This window comes from Doryrhamphus excisus, linkage group LG18, assembly GCF_037039965.1.
Source record: "Doryrhamphus excisus strain RoL-2023G ecotype Guam linkage group LG18, RoL_Dexc_Guam_v1.1, whole genome shotgun sequence".
In the NCBI taxonomy this organism is placed as follows: Eukaryota; Metazoa; Chordata; class Actinopteri; order Syngnathiformes; family Syngnathidae; genus Doryrhamphus; species Doryrhamphus excisus.
Genome location: NC_136374.1, coordinates 2,316,729 through 2,337,487, shown reverse-complemented (window position 1 = coordinate 2,337,487; position 20,759 = coordinate 2,316,729). Strand labels below are relative to the sequence as shown.

Below are 20,759 nucleotides of genomic sequence, written 5' to 3'. Positions count from 1 at the left end.
AAGAAATTATTGCCTTCCTGTGTCCAATATCTTATTACATGCATTTGTAAATAAGACTAAAATATATTGACACAACTTTATTTTATTATAATAATTATGTTTATGTTTGTGAAACTAAATATAGAAGGGAACTGAAAATATTCAAGCTAGTATCAAACCGATAACAATAACCCCGGTATCAGTAATATCGACACTTGGCTCGATCCGCCCGCCTTCCCTACCCAAATAAATATGGCGGACGAAGGATGCGTCAAGTGTGTCGACCTTCCACCACTGAAAAAATTCTGACTGTAAAGTTCTGGAAGTTGTCGTTTTTCAGTTTGACTATTGTGTCAAAAATGTTTACTTAGCTTAAACGTTGCAGAAATTCTGCTTTAAGTTAATCTAAGATGATTTGTTGAATCATAGACTATTTGAGGAAGAAGACAAAATGGCGACGTGCTGTATTTCAGCACAATTAAAAAACACGGAGGTGTGTAATTACCGCACAGAGATTATTGCAGGAATGTCCGAGCCGCTTGGGACCTCACCTGTTGGGAGTGTAACTTGAGCACAGGAGGCGGAGTTTATGCCGTTTTTCTCTCCACTTTCCCCCTACGTTTGCGCCAGTACACTGGAGTCTGACTCTGCGGCTGTCACACGACGGATCCACCCGTCTTGTCCGTAATGCCTACCGTGTGATCTTCCCAGCGGATCGTGATGAAGAGGTCAGGACACCTGGCCTTTTTGGGTCGGAAGGACCAGTCCTACTTCGACACCAGCGTCAAAATGAGGGAACTGGGTGAGTATGTTGCATTGCTATGGATGGAAAAAGTATTGACGTGAATTAGCAACAGTATGAACTTTGCACTGAGTGGGTGTCACACAACCTCCTATGGCAGGGGGCTCAAACTCAATTTACTTGGGGGGCACTGGAGCTAGAGTCTGGGTGAGACTGGGCCGCATCAGGTTTTCAAAAAAAAAAAAAAAAATTATTAAAAACAGAAAAATATACAAACTTTTTCAGTGCTTTGGTTCCGATTTTCTACAATAAAAGCTCTGACAAAACATTCCACTGTTCTCAAATATCTTAATTTTTATTTTTCTGCACAAAATAAGATGAAAAATAAACAAATCAAGAATAAAGAAAATCAATCAGTAATAAATAAATATAATAATAATAATAATAATAATAAAAACTTAAGAAAGCACATATAGTTGGTGGGTAGACAAATGATTTTTTTCATATTAAAATGAACAAAGCATTATTAGAGCCCTGTAGACATGACAAAACACGACTATAGTCACATTTATACTCTTTTTATTTACAACGTATTGCGCAACTGCAGGGTCTTGAGACACATGCTAACTCGCAAACTAGACAGCTAGCGACCTAAATGGTAGCCTTCAAGTTATTTCCTTTCAACTTAAATAGCCAAAAACTTACCACTTCCACACGGATAGAGAGTTAACCTTTAACATGAACATGAATCAAACGTAATAATTTTTTCTGGGTACATTATACCATACAGCATCCATATCAAACTAACATTAAACTTTCATATCAAGGCGGGGGCCTCAAACTAGCATCCTGCGGGCCACATTTGGCCCACGGGCCGCATGTTTGAGACCCTTCTCCTATGGTAATGTATATTTTTATTTAACCCAGGTTATGATATACAAAACAGTGTGCACACCACTGATTAAATCCAAACCACTTAATATGTTGAATGCATTTGGATTAGCATTTGAGAAGAGTAGCAAAACAAACAGTAACCCTCATTGTTGATTGACTCTGTCAGAAATTCCATCTTGAGTATGCTTGTGATTGGTTTGCAGTGGTATGAAATTGCATTGTACCAAGAAAGGTTACTAATATTTTTTGTCTCATTCATGCATCTTAATAGCGTAACTAGATTATAAGAAAACAGTAAAAGAATCATAATCACTGAAACCAAATACAAAAACCTAAATACAAATTGTTGCAATCACATAAAAGCTGCAGAATCGGGGTTTGTTTCTACCTTTTGTCCATTCTTTCGGATAACTCGAATATCTAAACGACTATACCAACACATATACTGGTTGTTTTACAAAAAATAGCAATTTATTTACAAATATAAAACCATGAACTATGTACAATTTTCATATTTAGACTGAACTCCAGTAAGTGCACATGTAAAAATTTTACATGCAGTTTGTGCTGGGCTTTGAGTGACAGGCCACAGTAGGTGACACCATGCAAAGCTGCAAGATGAGTATTTGTCTATTAAAATCAGGCAGGCGTGTATTAAATAACTAACACAATTCCACACGTTGACATTTTTCCCGAGTCAGCGTGATGATGTTTCTCCACAAGAGACGGCGTGCAATCAATTGATTGATGGCACAGGTGAGTGAATCACATTGCCGTGACAATTTGAAGTGGTCACAACGAAACGCCACCGATTAGATCCAATAGTCACATTTATGCTCTTTTTATTTACAACATATTGCGCAACTGCAGGGTCTTGAGACACATGCTAACTCGCAAACTAGAGAGCTAGCGACCTAAACGGTAGCCTCCAAGTTATTTCCTTTAAACTTAAAAACCCAAAAACGTACCACTTCCACACGGACAGAGAGTTAACCTTTAACATGAACATTAATCAAATGTAATAATTTTTTCTGGGTACATGATACCATACAGCATCCATATCAAACTTAAACAAAATCAAGGTGGGGGCCTAAACTAGCATCTTGCGGGCCACATTTGGCCCGCGGGCCATGTGTTTGAGACCCCTGTCCTATGGTAATGTTTTGGTCAAAGTGGCCCCTGCATACAATTTTTATATTTAGACTGAACTCCATTTAGACTGAATTTAGAATTTTATTTAGACTGAAGTGCACACTACAATGTGTAACCTTCTTCACGCTACACTCCTCCACACACTCTTCACTTCCTGTCAATTTTGCACAAGCTACAAAATCTAGCGCTTCCATTTCTCTGTGTATTTTTCTCACCTTTGCTTCACAAATTATTGTTTAACCGTTGAGCATTTTTTTCTGGATTAAAAACACTTTATTAGTACACAAATGTGTCTATTCAATAATGTTTCATTGTGGTGCACAACTTCTAAAAGGCAAAGTGCCTAGAAGTCTCTTGACAATCCAGATTTCCATGCAACGTCATGATCTATGTAGGAAAACAACCTCAAGAAATGATCATCATTTCATCTTTAATTGAGATTCTCATGTCATGCCACAAAAATGAGATGATATCAATATGGCAGTCTTTATATTACATATTCGGGCAAGTAGTAAGTAATTTTTGTTTTTAATGTAGAGCCCTGGTTTTCAAGAAAAAAACACCACATTTTGAAGGAGTGTCAGCTTTTATTTTGCAATGGTGCACCGCCACGATCAATCAAGGTTTTAACATTTGAAAAACACGTTTTGCCACAAAATGCAACAACCCTCTGCTCTTCTTTTCCAGATAATGTGGAACTAGTGCTGAACTCGCCGACGTTTCTCGAATCGGGTACTGCCAGTGTACGTGCCAGACCCACCGTCAAGCATTACACTGTGAGTACGCCACTCAGACTGATTGGACTCTCACGTGGAGCACGAACATGCAAATAGGCGTCACAGAGGGTGTTGGACATGAACGCTGAAATCAATCTGTTGTTGCGTTCTCCAAAGTGGCTCCAAAATAGCTGCTAATTACAACGGCAACAATGATGAACAGTGTAGGGACCGACTGATAGGTTATTTTTTTCCCCATCGATACCGATTTTTTCTCATCACCCTTAGCCGATTTTGTGGCCGATACTGCTTTTGCTCCCTCAATTTACATGAAAAAATGACAATGATAACAAATATTACAGGTTTCAAGTTTAAACAAATATTTATTGAAATGTACGATTCAGCTTTCTTAAACACACATTTAAACAGCGTTAATTTAATTTAAATTTAATTTTTTTAATTAAAAAATTTAATTTAGGGTGGCACGGTGGTCGAGTGGTTAGCGCATAGACCTCACAGCTAGGAGACCAGGGTTCAATTCCACCCTCGGCCATATCTGTGTGGAGTTACATGTTCTCCCCGTGCATGCGTGGGTTTTCTCCGGGTACTCCGGTTTCCTCCCACATTCCAAAAACATGCTAGGTTAATTAGCGACTCCAAATTGTTCATAGATATGAATGTGAGTGTGAATGGTTGTTTGTCTATATGTGCCCTGTGATTGGCTGGCCACCAGTCCAGGGTGTACCCCGCCTCTCGTCCAAAGACAGCTGGGATAGGCTCCAGCACCCCCACAGCAGTATCACTCGGATACTGTGAACATCCAGCAGCAACACAACATTTTGGCATGACTACTATTTTGATGAAAAATATACTGAACCAGGGCTGCACAGTGGAAGGGTGGTTAGCACACAGGCTTCACAGCTAGGAGACCCAAGTTCGATTCCACCCTTGGCCATATCTGTGTGGAGTTTGCATGTTCTCCCCGTGCATGTGTGGGTTTTCTCCCGGTACTCCGGTTTCCTCCCACATTCCAAAAACATGCTAGGTTAATTAGCGACTCCAAATTGTTCATAGATATGAATGTTAGTGTGAATGGTTGTTTGTCTTTATGTGCCCTGTGATTGGCTGGCCACCAGTCAGGGTGTACCCCGCCTCTCGCCCGAAGACAGGTACCAATATTTTAAGTAAGTTCACCACTCTTGCAGTGGGGTAGCGGTACCGCGACTGCGTGTGTTGCAGGGTCTTCCGGCAACACAAAGCTGCCCGGCGCATGCCTGTCTGTAAATCATGCGACGGAAAAATACATCGGCGGAACCCACGCGCGTATCGGACGATACCGATTCAAATAAAGAACGCAAATATCGGCCCGATATATTATCGACCGGCCGATTTATCGGTCGATCCTTAGAACAGTGACAGTAGTTTCAGTTTGGAAAAGATGCAGAGGCAAAGCTGAAGAAGGAGCTGCTGTCTTTGTGTTATTAGTACTACATTTGTACTTCTTGTTTCACAGGATTCCCTTATGTGAAGCACACACTGTTATTACCATGCACTTACAATCTGTGTGTTGGCCGGGTGTGTTTTTCATAAAAATCAAAGGATACATTTTGTGCATTAAAACCAACCAAAAGTACAAACATTGTAGCGTTGTGTTCAGGTGTCATGTGAAGGAGTCGTACATTCTGCTCCATTCTAATATTTGGATCGTTTTTATCACAATTTTCTAATCTTCAAGAGGAAGTCGCTGCGCTTTTGCTCAAAACGATGCGTCATAGCACAGACCTAAACACTCTGGTTAGCACGCCCCGTTGCGTGGGTGTGTTTGCGTCTGAGGCATGTGGGCCTTGGCACACCCAGCATGGGAAGCAACCTGAACTCATCATGCAAGAGGCGACTGGGATCGTCAATGACGAGTCAGCCTTTTCCGAGGCCGCCATTAAGTCATTCTGTGCAGCGCCAGCGATTCTGCTGCACACTTCAGTGATGCCCTGCTATTCCTGTTTTTTCAGGATGAGCAGAATGAAAGAGAAAGTCAGCACTGAAAGAATAAAGAATAAAACATTTCATGACATGTATCACATGATATGAAAAACAGACAAACCAATCATTCATTCATTTTCTACTGCTTTTTCCCTCACAAGGGTCGGGGGTGCTGGAGCCTATCCCAGCTGTCTTCAGGCGAGAGGCGGGGTACACCCTGGACTGGTGGCCAGCCAATCACAGGGCACATATAGACAAACAACCATTCACACTCACATTCATACCTATGGACAATTTGGAGTGTCTAATTAACCTAGCATGTTTTTGGAATGTGTTAGTGTTCTTACAAAGAACACTAAACTCATCACACACCAACTTAACACTCAAAAGGTATAATTATGAAACCAGCTCAACCGAATCATTCATTCATTAATTTTCTACCGCTTATTCTCACGAGGGTCACGGGGGTGCTGGAGCCTATCCCAGCTGTCTTCAGGCGAGAGGCAGGGTACACCCTGGACTGGTGGCCAGCCAATCACAGGGCACATATAGACAAACAACCATTCACACTCACATTCATACCTATGGACAATTTGGAGTCGCTAATTAACCTAGCATGTTTTTGGAATGTGGGAGGAAACCGGAGTACCCGGAGAAAACCCACGCATGCACAGGGAGAATTGAACCCTGGTCTCCTAGCTGTGAGGTCTGCGTGCTAACCACTCGACCGCCGTGCCGCCACAAACCAATCAATTAAATAGAATTTTAGCTTTAGTAAAAGGTCCAATATTATGATAATACAGTCGTGTGTTGTTTAAAGCGTTAATTGACCTGATCATGATAATTAATTTCTGCCCTATGGGATTCAACACTTAATAAACTGAATATTTTCATAGTTGGAGCATAGAAAACTGTTTGACTTTGAGACTTCCTCACTGTGTCTCTCTTGAAACGGGTAATAAAAGTAAGGAGCTTTTCTCATTTTTATGTACTTTTTCATTATAGTTTTTTTTGTACTGTAAGTTCCGACTTACCGTCATCGGGGCAGAACTGGTACATAGACAGAGCACTTCCTGTGCCATGTAAGCCCTCCTGGATTTTGCATTGTTGCAACACAGTCTTTGTTTATGATAAGCTGTGATGAGAGCAAATCTTTGCCACTTAGACATTCTGGTTTCTAAGTGACAGCCCGTCACTTTCGTCTACCAGGAAACCCGAGACAATCCTCTGAGAAACTGTAGGTGGATCCGCTGATTCACCAGGCCTTGCAAGGTGAAGCATGCGAGGGAGGTGCATTTATTGACATATTGTTAATGACTGATTCTTGTGGTTCAGCCATTTTAGGCCTTTTAAGACATGAAGACCTGTGCCTTTGACACAGGACCCCAAGTTGGTTTCAGCTTGAGGTCATCAACACATGGCCGGATTCTCCTTCAGCAGAATTCATGCTTCCACTTATCTTCTTTAAGTCTTCCAGGTGGTGAAGCAGCAAAACAACCCCAGACCATCACACTACCTCCACCATATTTTACTGTTGTTATTATGTTCTTTTCTAAAATGCGTTGTTACTTTTGATGTAATGCTGTAATGGGACGCCGTTTTTGCCCAGTGTCTTTCTTATGGTGGAGTCATGAACACCGACCTTAAATGAGGCAAGTGAGGCCTGCCGCTCTTAGGATGTTGTTGTGGGGTCTTTTAGGACCTCTTGGATGCGTCATCTGTGCTCTTGGGGTCATTTTGTTTGGCCAGACACTCCTGGGAAGGGTCACCACTGTTGTATCCACAAATGTTTTCATCATTTGTGGATAATGGCTCTCACTGTGGTTGGCTGGAGTCCCAAAGCTTTAGAATGGCTTTATAACCTTACACAGACTTAGAAATCCATTATTATTAGGTCCATTATTTTTTTCATTGCACGTATTTAGTAAATCTACTATGCTCCATTTTCTGAATACGCGTAGAGTAAGTATTTTAGATAATCATCGTTACTTACGTACGTGTGCTAATGTTTTTTTTTTTTCTCAGACGTCTGCTTTGGTCGAGAACTGGTTTGTTCACTCTGCAGTGAAGGCTTGCATGCTTTTCAGCAACCCTAGAACAGAATGTAAAGATCTTACAGCTGTTCACTGCCTTGTGCGCTTTGTTATGCTAGAGTTTGTGTAATTATATTTGCTTTCCCCCCCCTCCCCCCCTTTCTCTCTCTCTCACACACACACACACACAGCCATCTGAGAGTTCTCAAGGATTTGCTGTTCCAACGCCCAGAGTCCCAGTCCTTCCCCCTTTCAACGGTCCAAAGATCAATGGTGCAGGTGAGCGCCTGTTGCTTAATTCCCCTCACGCGTGTGTCCTCGATTTCATAGCATAGCCCAAGATTTGACCTTCCATGCTGGGAATGTTAATAAAAATATAATAATAAATAATAATAAAAAATAATCATTTTTTTAGCAGGGGTGTCCAAACTTTTTCCACTAAGGGCCACATAGTGAAAAATGAAAAGATGTACCTTGGCGTCTTTGATATTTTGTAAGGCCACACATATAAATATGCAAAAGATTTTCATATATTTTAAGAAAAAAAGCATCTCAGCTTTGTCATACAGATGGAAATTTTATTTTTTATTTTGTGCTTAAATGTCTTCATCTGAATAGTTCGAAAATTAAAAATATATTTATTTAAATTCATTTTTGTATTGTTGTGATTTTTTTCCCCTGGATATTTTCACTATATTTATTTTTTTCTCATTAGATTATTTTTTTCATTAAATATTTTGACTTGAAAAAATACAACAGATTTTTCCATTGCTGCTGCTGTTTTTTTTTTTTCTTAAAAATTTCTTGTGAAATGATATGTTTAGAATGTGACACCCGGGCCGCACTTTGGACACCATTGGCTTATAGCTACTATTCAGAGCTGCAGTGCAGGTATTTGTTGGGGTGCGTTGCTCAATAGACTATGAATGTGCCACACCGCCAACCAGATGACATTTACTAAAAGGGAGTGTTTCATTCCGTAAAAAAAGCAAATATGACGAATCTCCTCAGTAATAATTAACCGTAGTAAGCATTAGTGTCAGTGGTGAAGCACTTTTTTAACGTGTTTGTAACATTTTATAAAAAGCATTGTCAGAACAATCGAAATAGATTTCTTAGTGATGCTAACTTTATTAATTATGAACATCTCAGTCATTCTGTCTTTCCTTTCATAGCCAATGGAAACCCGGTAACGTATGACCTCGTGGAGGAAGATGTATTTGTTCCGCCCCCGCCCTCCGTGGCCCCTCCCCCGCCTCCAGAGACCTTCGTCCTCCCGCCACCAGACTTCCTGGGTTACCTCAGCACTGCGGAACTAGCCTCCCTTCAGCCGCCTGCGATGCCCGCCCCCAAAGCACCTGTCAAGGGGGAGAAGAATCAACGCGTCATTCATCCCCCGTCGGTCCCCCCGCCAAAGCCCCCGTCCACAGGCTCCAGTAGCTCTGCGCCCTCCACTCCCACTTCAAAACCGTCCCCGGCCAAAGTCCCCAAACATCCAACTTATGCCCCGCCGCTGCCTCCTTCCAAGGGCCAACCGAAGAACGTTAAGACCCCGCCTCCGAAGCCGATTCGACTTTCATCCATGTCCAACCTGGACTCCCCGCCCCAGACTCCAGCCCCGCCTCCACCTGCGCAGACCCCCACACAGTCCACGTTCAATCCCCAAAACACAGCAAAGCTTTACCACGTTTCCAACGCCTCAGTCCTCAGCGGCTACGAGGAACGAGACGTGAAACCCAAGCAGATGTTACTCCTGGAGGATTCTGGCTCTGCCAAGCCGGTGCCAATGTTGGTCCAGCTGGATGGAAATGTCCCCCGCGTGACACCAACCAAGCCGGTACGCAAAGAGAATATACCAAGCGTGCATCCCTCCGAGCCACGTCTTCCTGAGACTAAAAATGCTACGTATCTCAAAGAGAATTTACCAAGTATGGCGTCTTCTCAGCCAGCCAAAGATGCCACGTATCACAAAGACCATCCACAAAGTCTCCCACCGTCACAGTCACCCACGCTTGAGGTGGCCACAAACACCAATTCAGTGAGCGTATCACCAAAGAGTGAAGCTATCACACCCCTCCAGGTGCCGTACAAAGTACCGAGAAAGCTTCAGATCGGGAGCAGAACTCCGTCAACTTCTGAGGATGCCCAAGGCAGACTAAAACCACGATTAAATCTGGTGTTGGATCATAAACTACACAACCGCACGGATGGTGAAATCGGAATCTCTCGAGACGGGCCTGCAGCTTCCCCATTGGCTCTCCTAATGGCGGCAAAGGAGCGAGACAAGTTCAAGGGCTTTGTGTCCCACCAAAACCCCACCACAACATACAATCAACGCCGACGAAGCATTCAAACGAATTCCAATCCCCATTCTTCCATCCTCCCGCGATCCGTCTCAACTTCTTCACTCTTTCATCACGACCAAGTCCAAGTCAGTCCGACGTCTGTGAATCTCACGCACGAAACAAAATCGGCGACCATCGCACACATGAGCAGTCACCCGACGTCCAGCAGGTCAGCTTACGCCGGCACGGAACCGGCGTCACCAGTGAGACGGAGTGACCGACTCGCAGATGTTAAACCTGCCAGACTTGAAGAGGATAAGGTGCTAGATATGCCGTTACTCCCACCGCCTCCAGAGTTTGATGACTTTGACATCATGACGGAGCCCCCTCCTTCCATTCGTCCTCCAGACCCCCCACTGAGAAAGACACCGCAGGCAAATATTCCGCCCGCGGCGGTACCAAGACAGGATCACATCTACGTCAACGTCCCACAGAAGACGCAGTTCCAGACAAAACCCAAAGCAGACCCCTCACCTCTGCCGTCCCCTCGGTCCCCAAGCCAGGCCACGCTGGTCAGCATCTTGCAAAAAAAGATGCTGGAAATGGACCACAAGATTTTCCCTCCGGTAGAAGCAGACGATGGCGCCAAAGATTGGGGCGCCCCGCTTTCTGACGACACCAGAGTGGCTGTGTTGCCGAAGACGGCGCCACAAGCCAAGAAGGCTTCTGATGGGGTTACCCAAACAAAACAACAACAAAGGCAGGAGATACCAGGCAGGGTGGTGACAACATATGAGGACACCAACAGGTAAGCCCGCCCTTAATACCTGCTCTTCTGTTTGTTTGACTCATTTCCAGTCTTTGCTGTCTGACAAGCCGAACATTTACTACATTCCATTCCATTGTTAATCTTCAAACAGCAAAATAACGCATAAGGCTAAAAATAACCAATTAGCTAAAAAATGTCATCCACGCTACTTTTTCCTGTCAAGGTGTGGGCCACAATTATACTACTCTTTGATGTCAAGTCGCAAATGGCCCCTGCCTTAAAACTTTCTTTTGGAAAAGAAAAGAACCTTACAGTATCATTTGGATATTATGAACATCCAGCAGCAACACAATGTTTTGTTGTGTCTATATACTGTGATGAAAAATATACCGAACCAAGTCGACCATCTACCGCAGAGAAGTAAACCTGAGTGATATTAGCTAAAAATGTCATCCAATACTTCTCTACAAGAGAGGAGAAATATGATCTCAGGGAAGAAGTACATTTGAAACACTTCTATGCTAGGACTACGTTATGCTAGCCATAGCATTTCAGTATGTGGAATCAAACTATGGAATGGATTGAGTAAGGAAATCAAACAATGCACAACGATGAGCCAATTCAAGAAACAATACAAGCAGTTGATGTTTGCTAAATACAAGGATGAAGAGTCTTGAACCAGTCATGATGTGCTATATATATCACTATATTGACACTTACTATGGTACCCATTATGGCATTGGATGCTCATATCACCCAGTACTTTGGTACGTGACAATTTAATTTAATTTAATTTAATTTAATTTAATTTAATTTAATTTAATTTAATTTAATTTAATTTAATTTAATTTAATTTAATTTAATTTAATTTAATTTAATTTAATTTAGAAAGCAGGAAGTGAACAAATGTAACAGTTAGTGATTGTAAAAGTACCAGATGGAGGGGTAGGATTTAATAAGCTTTGCTTCTTCCTACTCCTTTTGGACATGTGGAACTGGGAACTGATTATGGGATGCACTCAATTGTAATCTGATGCATGTTCAAATTAAATAAAACCATTACCATTACCAACGACGGCCATTGTTACAAATAAAAGGATAAAACTTTGATGTTGTAAAGCAACACATGCTAACACGTTCCAAATAGTTCAGCTTTCTTCATAAATGTTCTTTTTTTTTTAATTCCCGTAATATTTTGACTTTATTCTGTTTTCATATTAAAGCTTCCCCAACCTAAATTCTTTCTAATTCTTTAATATTTCACTTGTTGGCATTATTGACATTATTTTTCCTCATAACATTCCGAGTTTATTCTGGTAAAATTACAGCTTTTTTCATTTCTTCTGTTGCTGTTTTTAAATTTTTTAACTTTCAACTTTCTACCTAGAAGTTATGACTTTTGTTTTCCGTATAATATTTAGATTTTTCTCGTAACATACCTATTTCTGCAATCAAAATTCCCCCCAATTACTACTTTTTGTAGGTTTCTTTCTTTTGTTTTTGTCCTTTTTTAATGTAATATTTCAATTGTATGCTACTAAAATGGCATTTTTCCTCGTTATTTTGATCTTGTTTTCATAAAATAGATGAAACTTTTTTTCTCGTTAGCATGATTTTCTTTCTACTTCTCATAAAATACAGCTTTTTCCACAACCACATTTTCCAAAATTTAACCACATTTGTTATTCTGCAATGACGGAACTTGGTGGTCTTGTAATTAAAGCATTATTCCCATAATATTTTAAAATTTTCTAAAAATTACTTCATTTGTTTTGTTTCACATATTATGACTTAAAAACATTTCAATCTAAATTTTCTTCTCATGAATATGACTTTTGGACTTCTCGTAATGTTATAACTTTCTCTGCAACCCAATGTTTCCAATTTTGTTTGTCATATTACAACTTTTGAAACTATTTGAACATTTTCTGTATTTTTACTCAATTTTATATTTTCCTCATAATATTATGTCATTTTTATTTTTAGAATGTGCCACGGGCCGTAAATGTCCCTGGGGCCGCCTTTTGGACACACCTGCTGTTTACTTTCCATCGTAATTGTCCCTTGAGAAGATATTGTGTGACATACTGTACGTGTGAGGCATTCAAGTGACCTTTGTGAGACGCCGTCTAACGTTCCATATGTCCTCCTTTGCAGTACTGGCCCACATTCAAGTCATCAGTACGGCATGACGTATCGAGTCAGGCCTGGAACAAAACAGCCCATCACTCTCATCAGGAAAGGACCACCTTGATGAGACGGGTATTCCTTTATATTGTTTCCAGTCTATTTCCCATCCATGTGTACGTTATGGAAAGAGGCTAAGCTATGCTCTTTGTACTTCTTTGTATATTTATTTACTGTAAATGAGGCTTTTTGAAGCAACGTATCTAACTCCATTGCACATAACCTGGTACATACGTGACGCCTTGTAGTACTTGATTCACTACACACCCTGTACATGCAGTCATTCACTGTTACACTTGTATACCTCTTTAAATCATCATTTAAATGCAATCAAATGAAAACACAGTAGTAGAATACTACACACATTTATATGGACATGTGAAGGATAATTATTTTCATAAACTCATCCTGGAAGCACATTTGATCAACAGCTCAATCTCATGTAATAAATTCAGATTTAATTAATTACATTTTTATGAATTATTTGTGTGCCAACCTGTTTTATCATACCTGGCTTCTGTCTCCTTCAGGGCTGATTGATCCCCGTGTGCATGAAAGATGCTTAAAAACTGCACATCTAAGGTTTGATTTCCGTTCCGTATGCAAAATTTTGTCCTTGTTAACTCCTAATTAATCACACATAATGACAAATAAATAAGTGTATTTATAATCAGTAAGGATGTAGATATGCAGATACTACGATAACTAGTGTTTGGGTTTTTTAACAGCATATGGACGTGCATTGTGTTCTGCGTCCTTGTGGTGTATTTGAGCGATTGGTGTATTGGTGCCCTGTTGTACGTATATTGATTGTATTAACTGTTACCAGTAAAGGGTGTTGTACACTCATGTTATAGCTCTGCCTGACAAGCATATTAAATTTAACTGAAAATTTCACTTAATTAATGAAATTAATTAGTTTGTTATTTTTGACAGCACTCATAATAATACACTCCAAAGACATGGCATTGCTGTGGGAAAAAAATCCTTTATTTGAGCTATAAAAAAATAAAAGGTGTTTTGGTGTGAGACCCAGGCCGGGTGAGCAAAAAAATAAATACAGTTGCAGTAACTCCAGGGGAAAAAAAAATTAAGTCGCAAGAGACGTCCAAATGTAGCTGGAGCAGGTAAGCAACTGGACAACTGCTGTCTTAAACGTTCATCACATGTGCTTCTCAAAAGTCTGCGGAAACCCTGAAAGCCTGTGGAACAAATCAAGTGTTGCGTTAACATGAGCCTGGAGCGCCCTCTGGTGGATCCACTGTGTGGTGCAGCACGAGGTGATCCCAGCCCACCGTGGTGAGCTTATTGGAGCCACCATGGAGCCAGCACACGCCCTTGACAAAGTCCTGGTGGCGCCTATCTCGAAATCTATAAAAAAAAAATATTTATATAACAGCATCACAAAGACGAGTGTTTTGTTTTGACTCACATTTCCTGTAGGTCAGAGTTCAAAACAGCGAGGGAACAATCCTCGCTGATGGAAGCCAGCATGGGAGCGCTGCAGTGACAAGAACAAGTAGAAATGTAGACAAGAAGCAGATATGAGGTCTCCGTAAGCATTACCCGTGTGTGGAAAAGGCCAGCGCCGTAACTCCTCGCCGGTGCACGCTCTCCACACGAGGCGGCTCCGTCGACAGGAAATCCTCCACGGTCACTTTGCCCAGCTCGTCACCTTGAAGTACAAGGAATGTGGTTTTCCAGTGTGGGAAAAAAAATGCGACTGATGTATGGGGGTTTTTACCAAAAGCAATGGTGCTTCTGTGGTGGGGGTGCCAGGATGCTGTGGTGGGCACGCTGCCGGGAGCCTCTACATGGACACGGACGGAAAATACATCAACATTCAAGCAACTCATAACGGTGGACGGATTCTGTGGACGTTGCTCACCTATTCTGGTAGCTGGTTTATTGGGCTTGCGTACGTCCCACATTAGTACTCGGCCATCCTGAGAGGCAACACAAGACTCCATGAAAACGATGCCAGGAGATCCGTTTGTTACTCAAGTGGGGATCCGGATCCTACCTGACCACAGGACATGAAGAGCGATTCCTCTGTAGGACTGCAGGCCACACACGTCACCGCTTGGGTGTGCGCTATGGGATGACATGAAAAGTGCATTTAAACAACCACGAAATATCAAAAAACAACATTTTCAGGAATTGGTGGTGTAAAATTAATACATTTCCTCATTGACTGCGATTTTTAGTGCAGGCAATGTTCAGGGCAGACTGGTCGTGTTTGTACCAGGCAACTTGCGGGGCAGCTAAGGGGTCCTCTGTGAGACCACAGCCTAGCCATCAGAAGGCTCGTTCTCATTTCCATACATATCTGTCTGCGTTCACGAGAAAGGTAAGCTAATTTGCTGTTAACGACTCTTAACGGTTGTTCGCGATAGTTATTTATATGCTAATTAGGCGGAGAATATCGCCCATTGTGTCGCGTGCCCACGTTTATTATGCTGACGCTTTCACATGCTAGCTAACCTGTTTTCCCGCCCTTTCCGTAGCCAAATACAATGTATGTGTTGCCTAGATTAGCCTCTGCTGTTTTAAGCTAGCAAGCTAGCTAGATGTCAGTGAAAAACGCTAGCAATATTGGCCAATATCCATCAGAACACCCCTAATTTATACTGAAAAAAACAAGTATGGGCTGATAATAATAAAAAAAATCTATATCTGCTGATATCGATCAGGGGCTTATCGATCAGAGCCCCCCATAATTTATACTGACAAAGATTCACACTTTTCTGTATAACTGCTATAACAAATTAAGATTGTGAAATAATGGAGAACAAAATTTACAAGAATATAATTGAAATAGTTTGAAAATTAAACAAAACAGCTTGAATTTTAGGAGAATAAGTCTAAATATTCAGAGGAAAAGGTCCTAATGCGGGAAAAGGTTGCAATTTTACAAGAATAAACGTATTTATGATGAGGAAAATAATGTCACTTTAGTAGCACAGCTGCAATATTAAAGACAAAATAAGACTTAATATCTATTATAAGAAATAAAGTTTCTAATTAATGGGAGTAAAGTCATACTCCAAGAAAAATAAGATCGCAAAATTATTACATCATATTATATTACAAAACCATACCCGAGTACAGTTCATTGATGCCTCAGAGTGTTTACTCCTCCAGCAACTAGTGTAATATAAGGAGACCAAGATGCTGAGTAGTCATGCAGGGACTCCTGTGACATTTACATCTGCTCACATTATAAACATTTCATATTCCATTTTGTTTCTTGTGCTAGTATGATCATATCTAGCGTATTCCCTCGGCTGAAATTTCTCTTACAGATGGATATCATAAGGGAATGCTCTTTTTCAGATCTTTTTTTTCTCCACACTAGCCGAGGAGCAGAGTTCGATCCTTACCGCTGTATGTGGTGACAACCGTCTCTTGGCTGAGATCCCACACTTTGATTCTGCAACACAGAAGCAGAGCAGAAGTGAGAGGACGCGCTTTAAGTGTCAGGTAGGCCGGTCTCACCTGCAGTCCATGCTCCCGGTGATGACGCTGTTGGCCGCCGCCATGGGGCTCACCGTGCTGACGATGTGATCGTGCTCGTGCTTGGTGAAGCGGTTCACCAGGAGGCGCTCGTCCTCCGACAGCTCCCACAGCTCCAAGGCGCCTGAGGAACCACCACAGGTGAGTTCACTATCCTCAAACCTCATCACACAACGAGGTTCTCAAGTTCTCACCCGCATCTGATGCCACCAAGACGCCCTTTTCGGACACCCACTTGACGTCCGTGACCCCGGCCTCTGTCTGCACGCCGGCTTTGCAGAAGCCCTCGTTGGGGGCCTGCTCGGGGTTGCTGTAGATCCACACCGAGCCCTGCCAGCTCCTGCCAGTCAGGCTGGAGGAACCCAGCAACAAGGTGCCATCTGAAAGCAAAGCACGGACGACCTTGACTGGAAATATCAGCGTTACAATTTTGGTTTAGCTTATACAAACATAAAAAAAACGGAGAATACAGTAGAGCCATCTGGTGCGGTCCAACACGGTGCACTGTATTCAGGCACACGCTCCGAGCAGCCGGTGTGCTGTCATAGTGGTCTCTGGCAAACACTTAGCATTTTTCAAACAAAATGTCTGTGAAAGTGTGTTTGTTTACAAGTGAGCTCACAACTGGCTGGAGGGAAAAAAGGGGCGCTTGATTTGCTCACCCCCCCCCCCCACACACACACTACGGTTAATATCGCCTCATTGGAGCATTTTATTATCGGTTAGCGGAGCTATTTTATGTTACCAGATTTATTATTATGACATCAAGATTCCCTCATGTTTGTCTGGACGGCGGTCGAGTGGTTAGTGCGCAGACTTCACAGCAAGGAGACCAGGGTTCAATTCCACCCTCATTTTTTCATTCCAACAACATGCTAGGCTAACTCTAATTCCCGAAGACAGCTGGGATAGGCTCCAGCCCCCCCACAACATTATCACTCGGATACTGTGAACATCCAGCAGCAACACAACATTTAGGCATAACTGCTATTTTGATGAAAAATATACTGAACCAGGGCTGCATAGCGGCCGGGTGGTTAGCACACAGGCTTTACAGCTAGGAGACCCAAGTTCAATTCCATCCTCGGCCATCTCTGTGTGGAGTTTGCATGTTCTCCCCGTGCATGTGTGGGTTTTCTCCGGGTACTCCGGTTTCCTCCCACATTCCAAAAAACACGCTAGGTTAATTAGCGACTCCAAATTGTCCATAGGTATGAATGTGAGTGTGAATGGTTGTTTGTCTATACTATGTGCCCTGCGATTGGCTGGCCACCAGTCCAGGGTGTACCCCGCCTCTCACCCGAAGACAGCTGGGATAGGCTCCAGCGCCCCCTAGTGAGGATAAGCGGTAGAAAATGAATGAATGGTCTGGTGCCAACTCTTCAGTTAGAACATTTACTATTGGCTGTCCTAGAAGTCGTTAGATGACAACATTAACTTTTTTCTGTTTTTGAGTGTCTTGTGAATTGATATTTTTATAAATAAAAACAATTTAAAGGCTATAAACTAATTATCAGCGATGGGTATTGGTGCACACGCATGTTAGCACAGGTTGCAGCAACCCTTACCTGCTCGGTACTGCGCCGCGCACAGATGCTTCTCCATGCATGCGGGAGCATTGGGGGGTATATTCCAACGATTCTCCTTGATCATGGTGGTCTCCGCTGCAGCTTCCAGCCGCACAAACACGCACCTCAACTTGGCTCCGCTAGGCGGTTCCTAACTATTTTTGCTGAATTAACAATTCCAATTCCTTCAAAAGCCTACAATGACAACTGTTTTGCCATAAAAGAATACACAACCACGTAGCTGCTGTCTTGTAAAAATGAACCAAGTTAATAGCGACACACGAGGACAGTGGACGCCGCGTGATCTTCTTCTATGGTTTTCTTCCGCCTTGCCGCCTCCCTTTTCTTCTTCGTTGGTGTTGCTATACTGCCATCTTCTGGTCAACTCGTGTAAAACGTCTTTAACCCAGACGTTAGCACAAGTTCACGCTTTGCGATCGACATCCAGAATCTACAGCTTAAGAGTTAAATTGATTAGTTTCATGAATACGAAATCAAAATTCATCGTGACGACGCTGCTGCGTTATGTTTTCCTGTAAAGTCCGCTTCGTTTAACAGGAAATGGAATTACGTTTGGACTTGTAAAATGGATCATCCACAGGAATGCTAAATATTAAATGGCGATTACATCAAAAATGTTTTACATTACAACAACAAATGACAGACGGTGTAGTCGCTTTAAATTACCGTGTTCTTTCCGAATACGCTTGGCGTATATGCGTAATTTTATTCTGATAGGTAAAACCAGTAGCGGAAGTAGAACCGGCGGCGTTTGTGGCGAGTTTCACAATCCTGTCTGTGCGTGGAAAATCGATGAGTGATTGGTTTGTCTTCATGGTCAAGATTCCTTGGCTCTATTGACGCTAAAGGTAAACATATCAACTAGTCAAACCGAAGCATGTTGCTCAACAACAACAACAACAACACCACCAAAAACAAAAGATATTGTCGATGCAGTTCACGGTGGCTGTGTGTGACGTCAACTACCACAGTGGCGCCTTTGTCTCGCCTGTGGTGTTTTTAGATGTTTCTGACTCGTTCTGTGCGCGAACGTTAGCTGTCATCGCGTTCCGGGGAGCCGAGCAGCGCGCAGGCAAGAGCGAGCAATGAGGTGTGCGGACAGCCGCGGTACAGCACACTAGGCCGGGGTGAACGCTCCGCAGTCGCTGTGTGTTTGAGGCTTCTTTTAGTCGTCATATTTATTCCACACGTGAAAATTGTCACTGCGACTCGCTAACTGTTCGAGACCTTCCTCTTTATGGTACATATGTGTGTTTGCATAACAGGCTAATTCATCATAGTTCTTTATTTTTTAACCCTAATGTGTCCGAGGCATAAAAAGTGACAGGAAGTAATGTTTGTTGTTTTGATAAGCTTATGAGGCAAACACACAACCACTGATAAATAAATGAAATATGCTGGAAGAAAATGGAAGTTATCCAGGCCGCCAGGGGAGCCACACCTGAAGGATGGTCCTCTTTACAGACATAAGCGGGATATTCAGAAAGGAACTTGGCTGACATTTTAAGAGGGGAACTAAAAAGGTACGTTTTTTCCATGTTGTACAACGCTTGGTTGGACTATTTTATTCTGCTGCCACGGAGCTCAAGAGAACCGGAGTACAGAGCCTGGGGAGCCACCTGCCGTGACGCAGCAAGGTGTACTGTAGTCGGACACTTGCTCCGAGCAGCCCCTGTGCTGTCTTGGAGCTTGGGAGAACATTTTATACAGTTTGTTTTGCGGGTTTGTGTGTGGTTTTGGCATTTGTAGGATTGTCCCGTTTTTGGATTATTTTGCATTTTTGCCCCATCAGCCACCGTACTACAATCCCAACATATTTCTTGACCAGTAATACGTTATAACGTCATCAAGTTTTAGTAGTTTTTCCACTGCGTCTCAATTCTGCAGGTCATCTAACTGCATTAAATCTATATCCTGGTGTACCCAGCATGCCTTGCGGGTGCTTTATAAATAACAGTTGCAAGTGTTTGTGTTAGCGCTTAGTGGTAGTTACCCACATAGAATAGTAGTTGATTGTTGTTGTTGTCAATGAATGTACTGGCACAGAGACAGCGTCCTGTACGAAGTATTTGGTGTACAGTTGTCCTTCGTTATTGCAGTTAATTGGGTCCAAGCCGGGCCGCGATAGATTCATTTCCGTGATTAGGATTCAAATTGACTATTTTTGTAATTAGAACATAGAAGACCTGATTGTGACATTACTAGAGCCCTGTAGACAAGAAATAACACCCCTATGATCACCTTTACACTCCTCTTAGTCATTGTTTTCAACACATTGCGCAACTCCTATGCTGCTTTAATTCTTCATTTTATAGCATAAGATTAAAAAAATCTAAGCGTATTGTTTGTACACTGTATCAAGTCATTTTTTTATCTTATCTTAACCCGTGTATCGAGATGCGTGTATAGAGTTAGCCTCAAATGAGTTCTAAACTTAAGAAGCCAAAGCTGACCACTTCCACATGGAATGGGAGGAGAACTTTTTTTTGTCTTTGTCATGCGGGACATGCTGAAGCTGACTCAATGACTTCATGCAGCGTTAAGGTAATGTCATGTAAGCTAATGTGCTTGTGTCATTACTGCCACCCGGGTACAACAATACTACATATCACTTGTATTCCAACACAATAGTCTACCACAAAACGGTGATTATTAAATTTGGAAAAAATGTCTATGACTATACTGTACATGAAATGAGTGACTTTGCCATGGGTTGCTTTCAGGGCTGCATCATGGCCTTAAAAAGGAGAAGAGCAACATCCCCCTCTAGCAGCGTCAGTGGAGGAGATTTTGACGACAGCCAGGCTTCATCGCTGGTGTCGTCCAGCGGCAGAAAGAGGAGAAGGACCTCAAACATCCCGACCGTGGACCCTGTAAATGTCGCCCCTTTCTCACGTGTCCGTCATCACGATTACAC

At 42.3% G+C, this 20,759-nt stretch overlaps 3 protein-coding genes across 4 annotated transcripts in view; 2 read left to right on the top strand and 1 right to left on the bottom strand.

Annotated features, from left to right (window-relative positions):
- The first annotated feature begins 255 nt into the window (after window positions 1-255).
- LOC131105848 (uncharacterized) lies at window positions 256-13,545 on the top strand. Of its 2 annotated transcripts, XM_058054264.2 has the most exons (6): window positions 256-781; window positions 3,455-3,543; window positions 7,688-7,775; window positions 8,672-10,589; window positions 12,708-12,812; window positions 13,268-13,545. In XM_058054264.2, exons 1-5 carry the CDS (start codon window positions 700-702, stop codon window positions 12,802-12,804), a joined length of 2,274 nt encoding a protein of 757 aa, XP_057910247.2. In that variant the 5' UTR covers window positions 256-699; the 3' UTR covers window positions 12,805-12,812; window positions 13,268-13,545. The 2 variants fall into 2 exon arrangements, with proteins under 2 accessions (XP_057910247.2, XP_078654675.1); XM_078798549.1 differs by lacking the exon at window positions 13,268-13,545 and having other exon boundaries at window positions 12,708-13,259.
- A 380-nt stretch (window positions 13,546-13,925) lies between these two features.
- On the bottom strand, window positions 13,926-18,342 carry wdr77 (WD repeat domain 77). Its single transcript, XM_058054265.2, has 10 exons — window positions 17,822-18,342; window positions 16,448-16,633; window positions 16,236-16,377; window positions 16,121-16,170; window positions 14,761-14,831; window positions 14,626-14,683; window positions 14,482-14,547; window positions 14,304-14,412; window positions 14,170-14,238; window positions 13,926-14,108 (listed from the first exon to the last, which is right to left on the bottom strand). Exons 1-10 carry the CDS (start codon window positions 17,904-17,906, stop codon window positions 13,964-13,966), a joined length of 981 nt encoding a protein of 326 aa, XP_057910248.2. The 5' UTR covers window positions 17,907-18,342; the 3' UTR covers window positions 13,926-13,963.
- The window catches only part of LOC131105847 (protein polybromo-1), a 27,665-nt gene continuing 25,134 nt past the window's right edge, over window positions 18,229-20,759 (top strand). Inside the window, exons 1-2 of the mRNA XM_078798437.1 lie at window positions 18,229-18,690; window positions 20,566-20,715. Of these exons, the coding sequence (XP_078654563.1) occupies window positions 20,575-20,715 (141 nt within the window). The 5' untranslated portion in view covers window positions 18,229-18,690; window positions 20,566-20,574. The remainder of the gene's footprint in view (window positions 18,691-20,565; window positions 20,716-20,759) is intronic.

What these genes read in the sequence shown, in the direction of transcription:
- LOC131105848 (XM_058054264.2), top strand. Translation starts at nt 700, where the DNA reads ATGAAGAGGTCAGGACACCTGGCCTTTTTGGGTCGGAAGGACCAGTCC. An exon ending in CGTCAAAATGAGGGAACTGG is followed by an intron (nt 782 to 3,454) that starts GTGAGTATGTTG and finishes CTTCTTTTCCAG; the next exon opens with ATAATGTGGAACTAGTGCTG. An exon ending in TCCAAAGATCAATGGTGCAG is followed by an intron (nt 7,776 to 8,671) that starts GTGAGCGCCTGT and finishes TTCCTTTCATAG; the next exon opens with CCAATGGAAACCCGGTAACG.
- wdr77 (XM_058054265.2), bottom strand. Translation starts at nt 17,906, where the DNA reads ATGATCAAGGAGAATCGTTGGAATATACCCCCCAATGCTCCCGCATGC. An exon ending in TCTTCATGTCCTGTGGTCAG is followed by an intron (nt 14,684 to 14,760) that starts GTAGGATCCGGA and finishes GTTGCCTCTCAG; the next exon opens with GATGGCCGAGTACTAATGTG. An exon ending in CTGGCCTTTTCCACACACGG is followed by an intron (nt 14,239 to 14,303) that starts GTAATGCTTACG and finishes TTGTCACTGCAG; the next exon opens with CGCTCCCATGCTGGCTTCCA.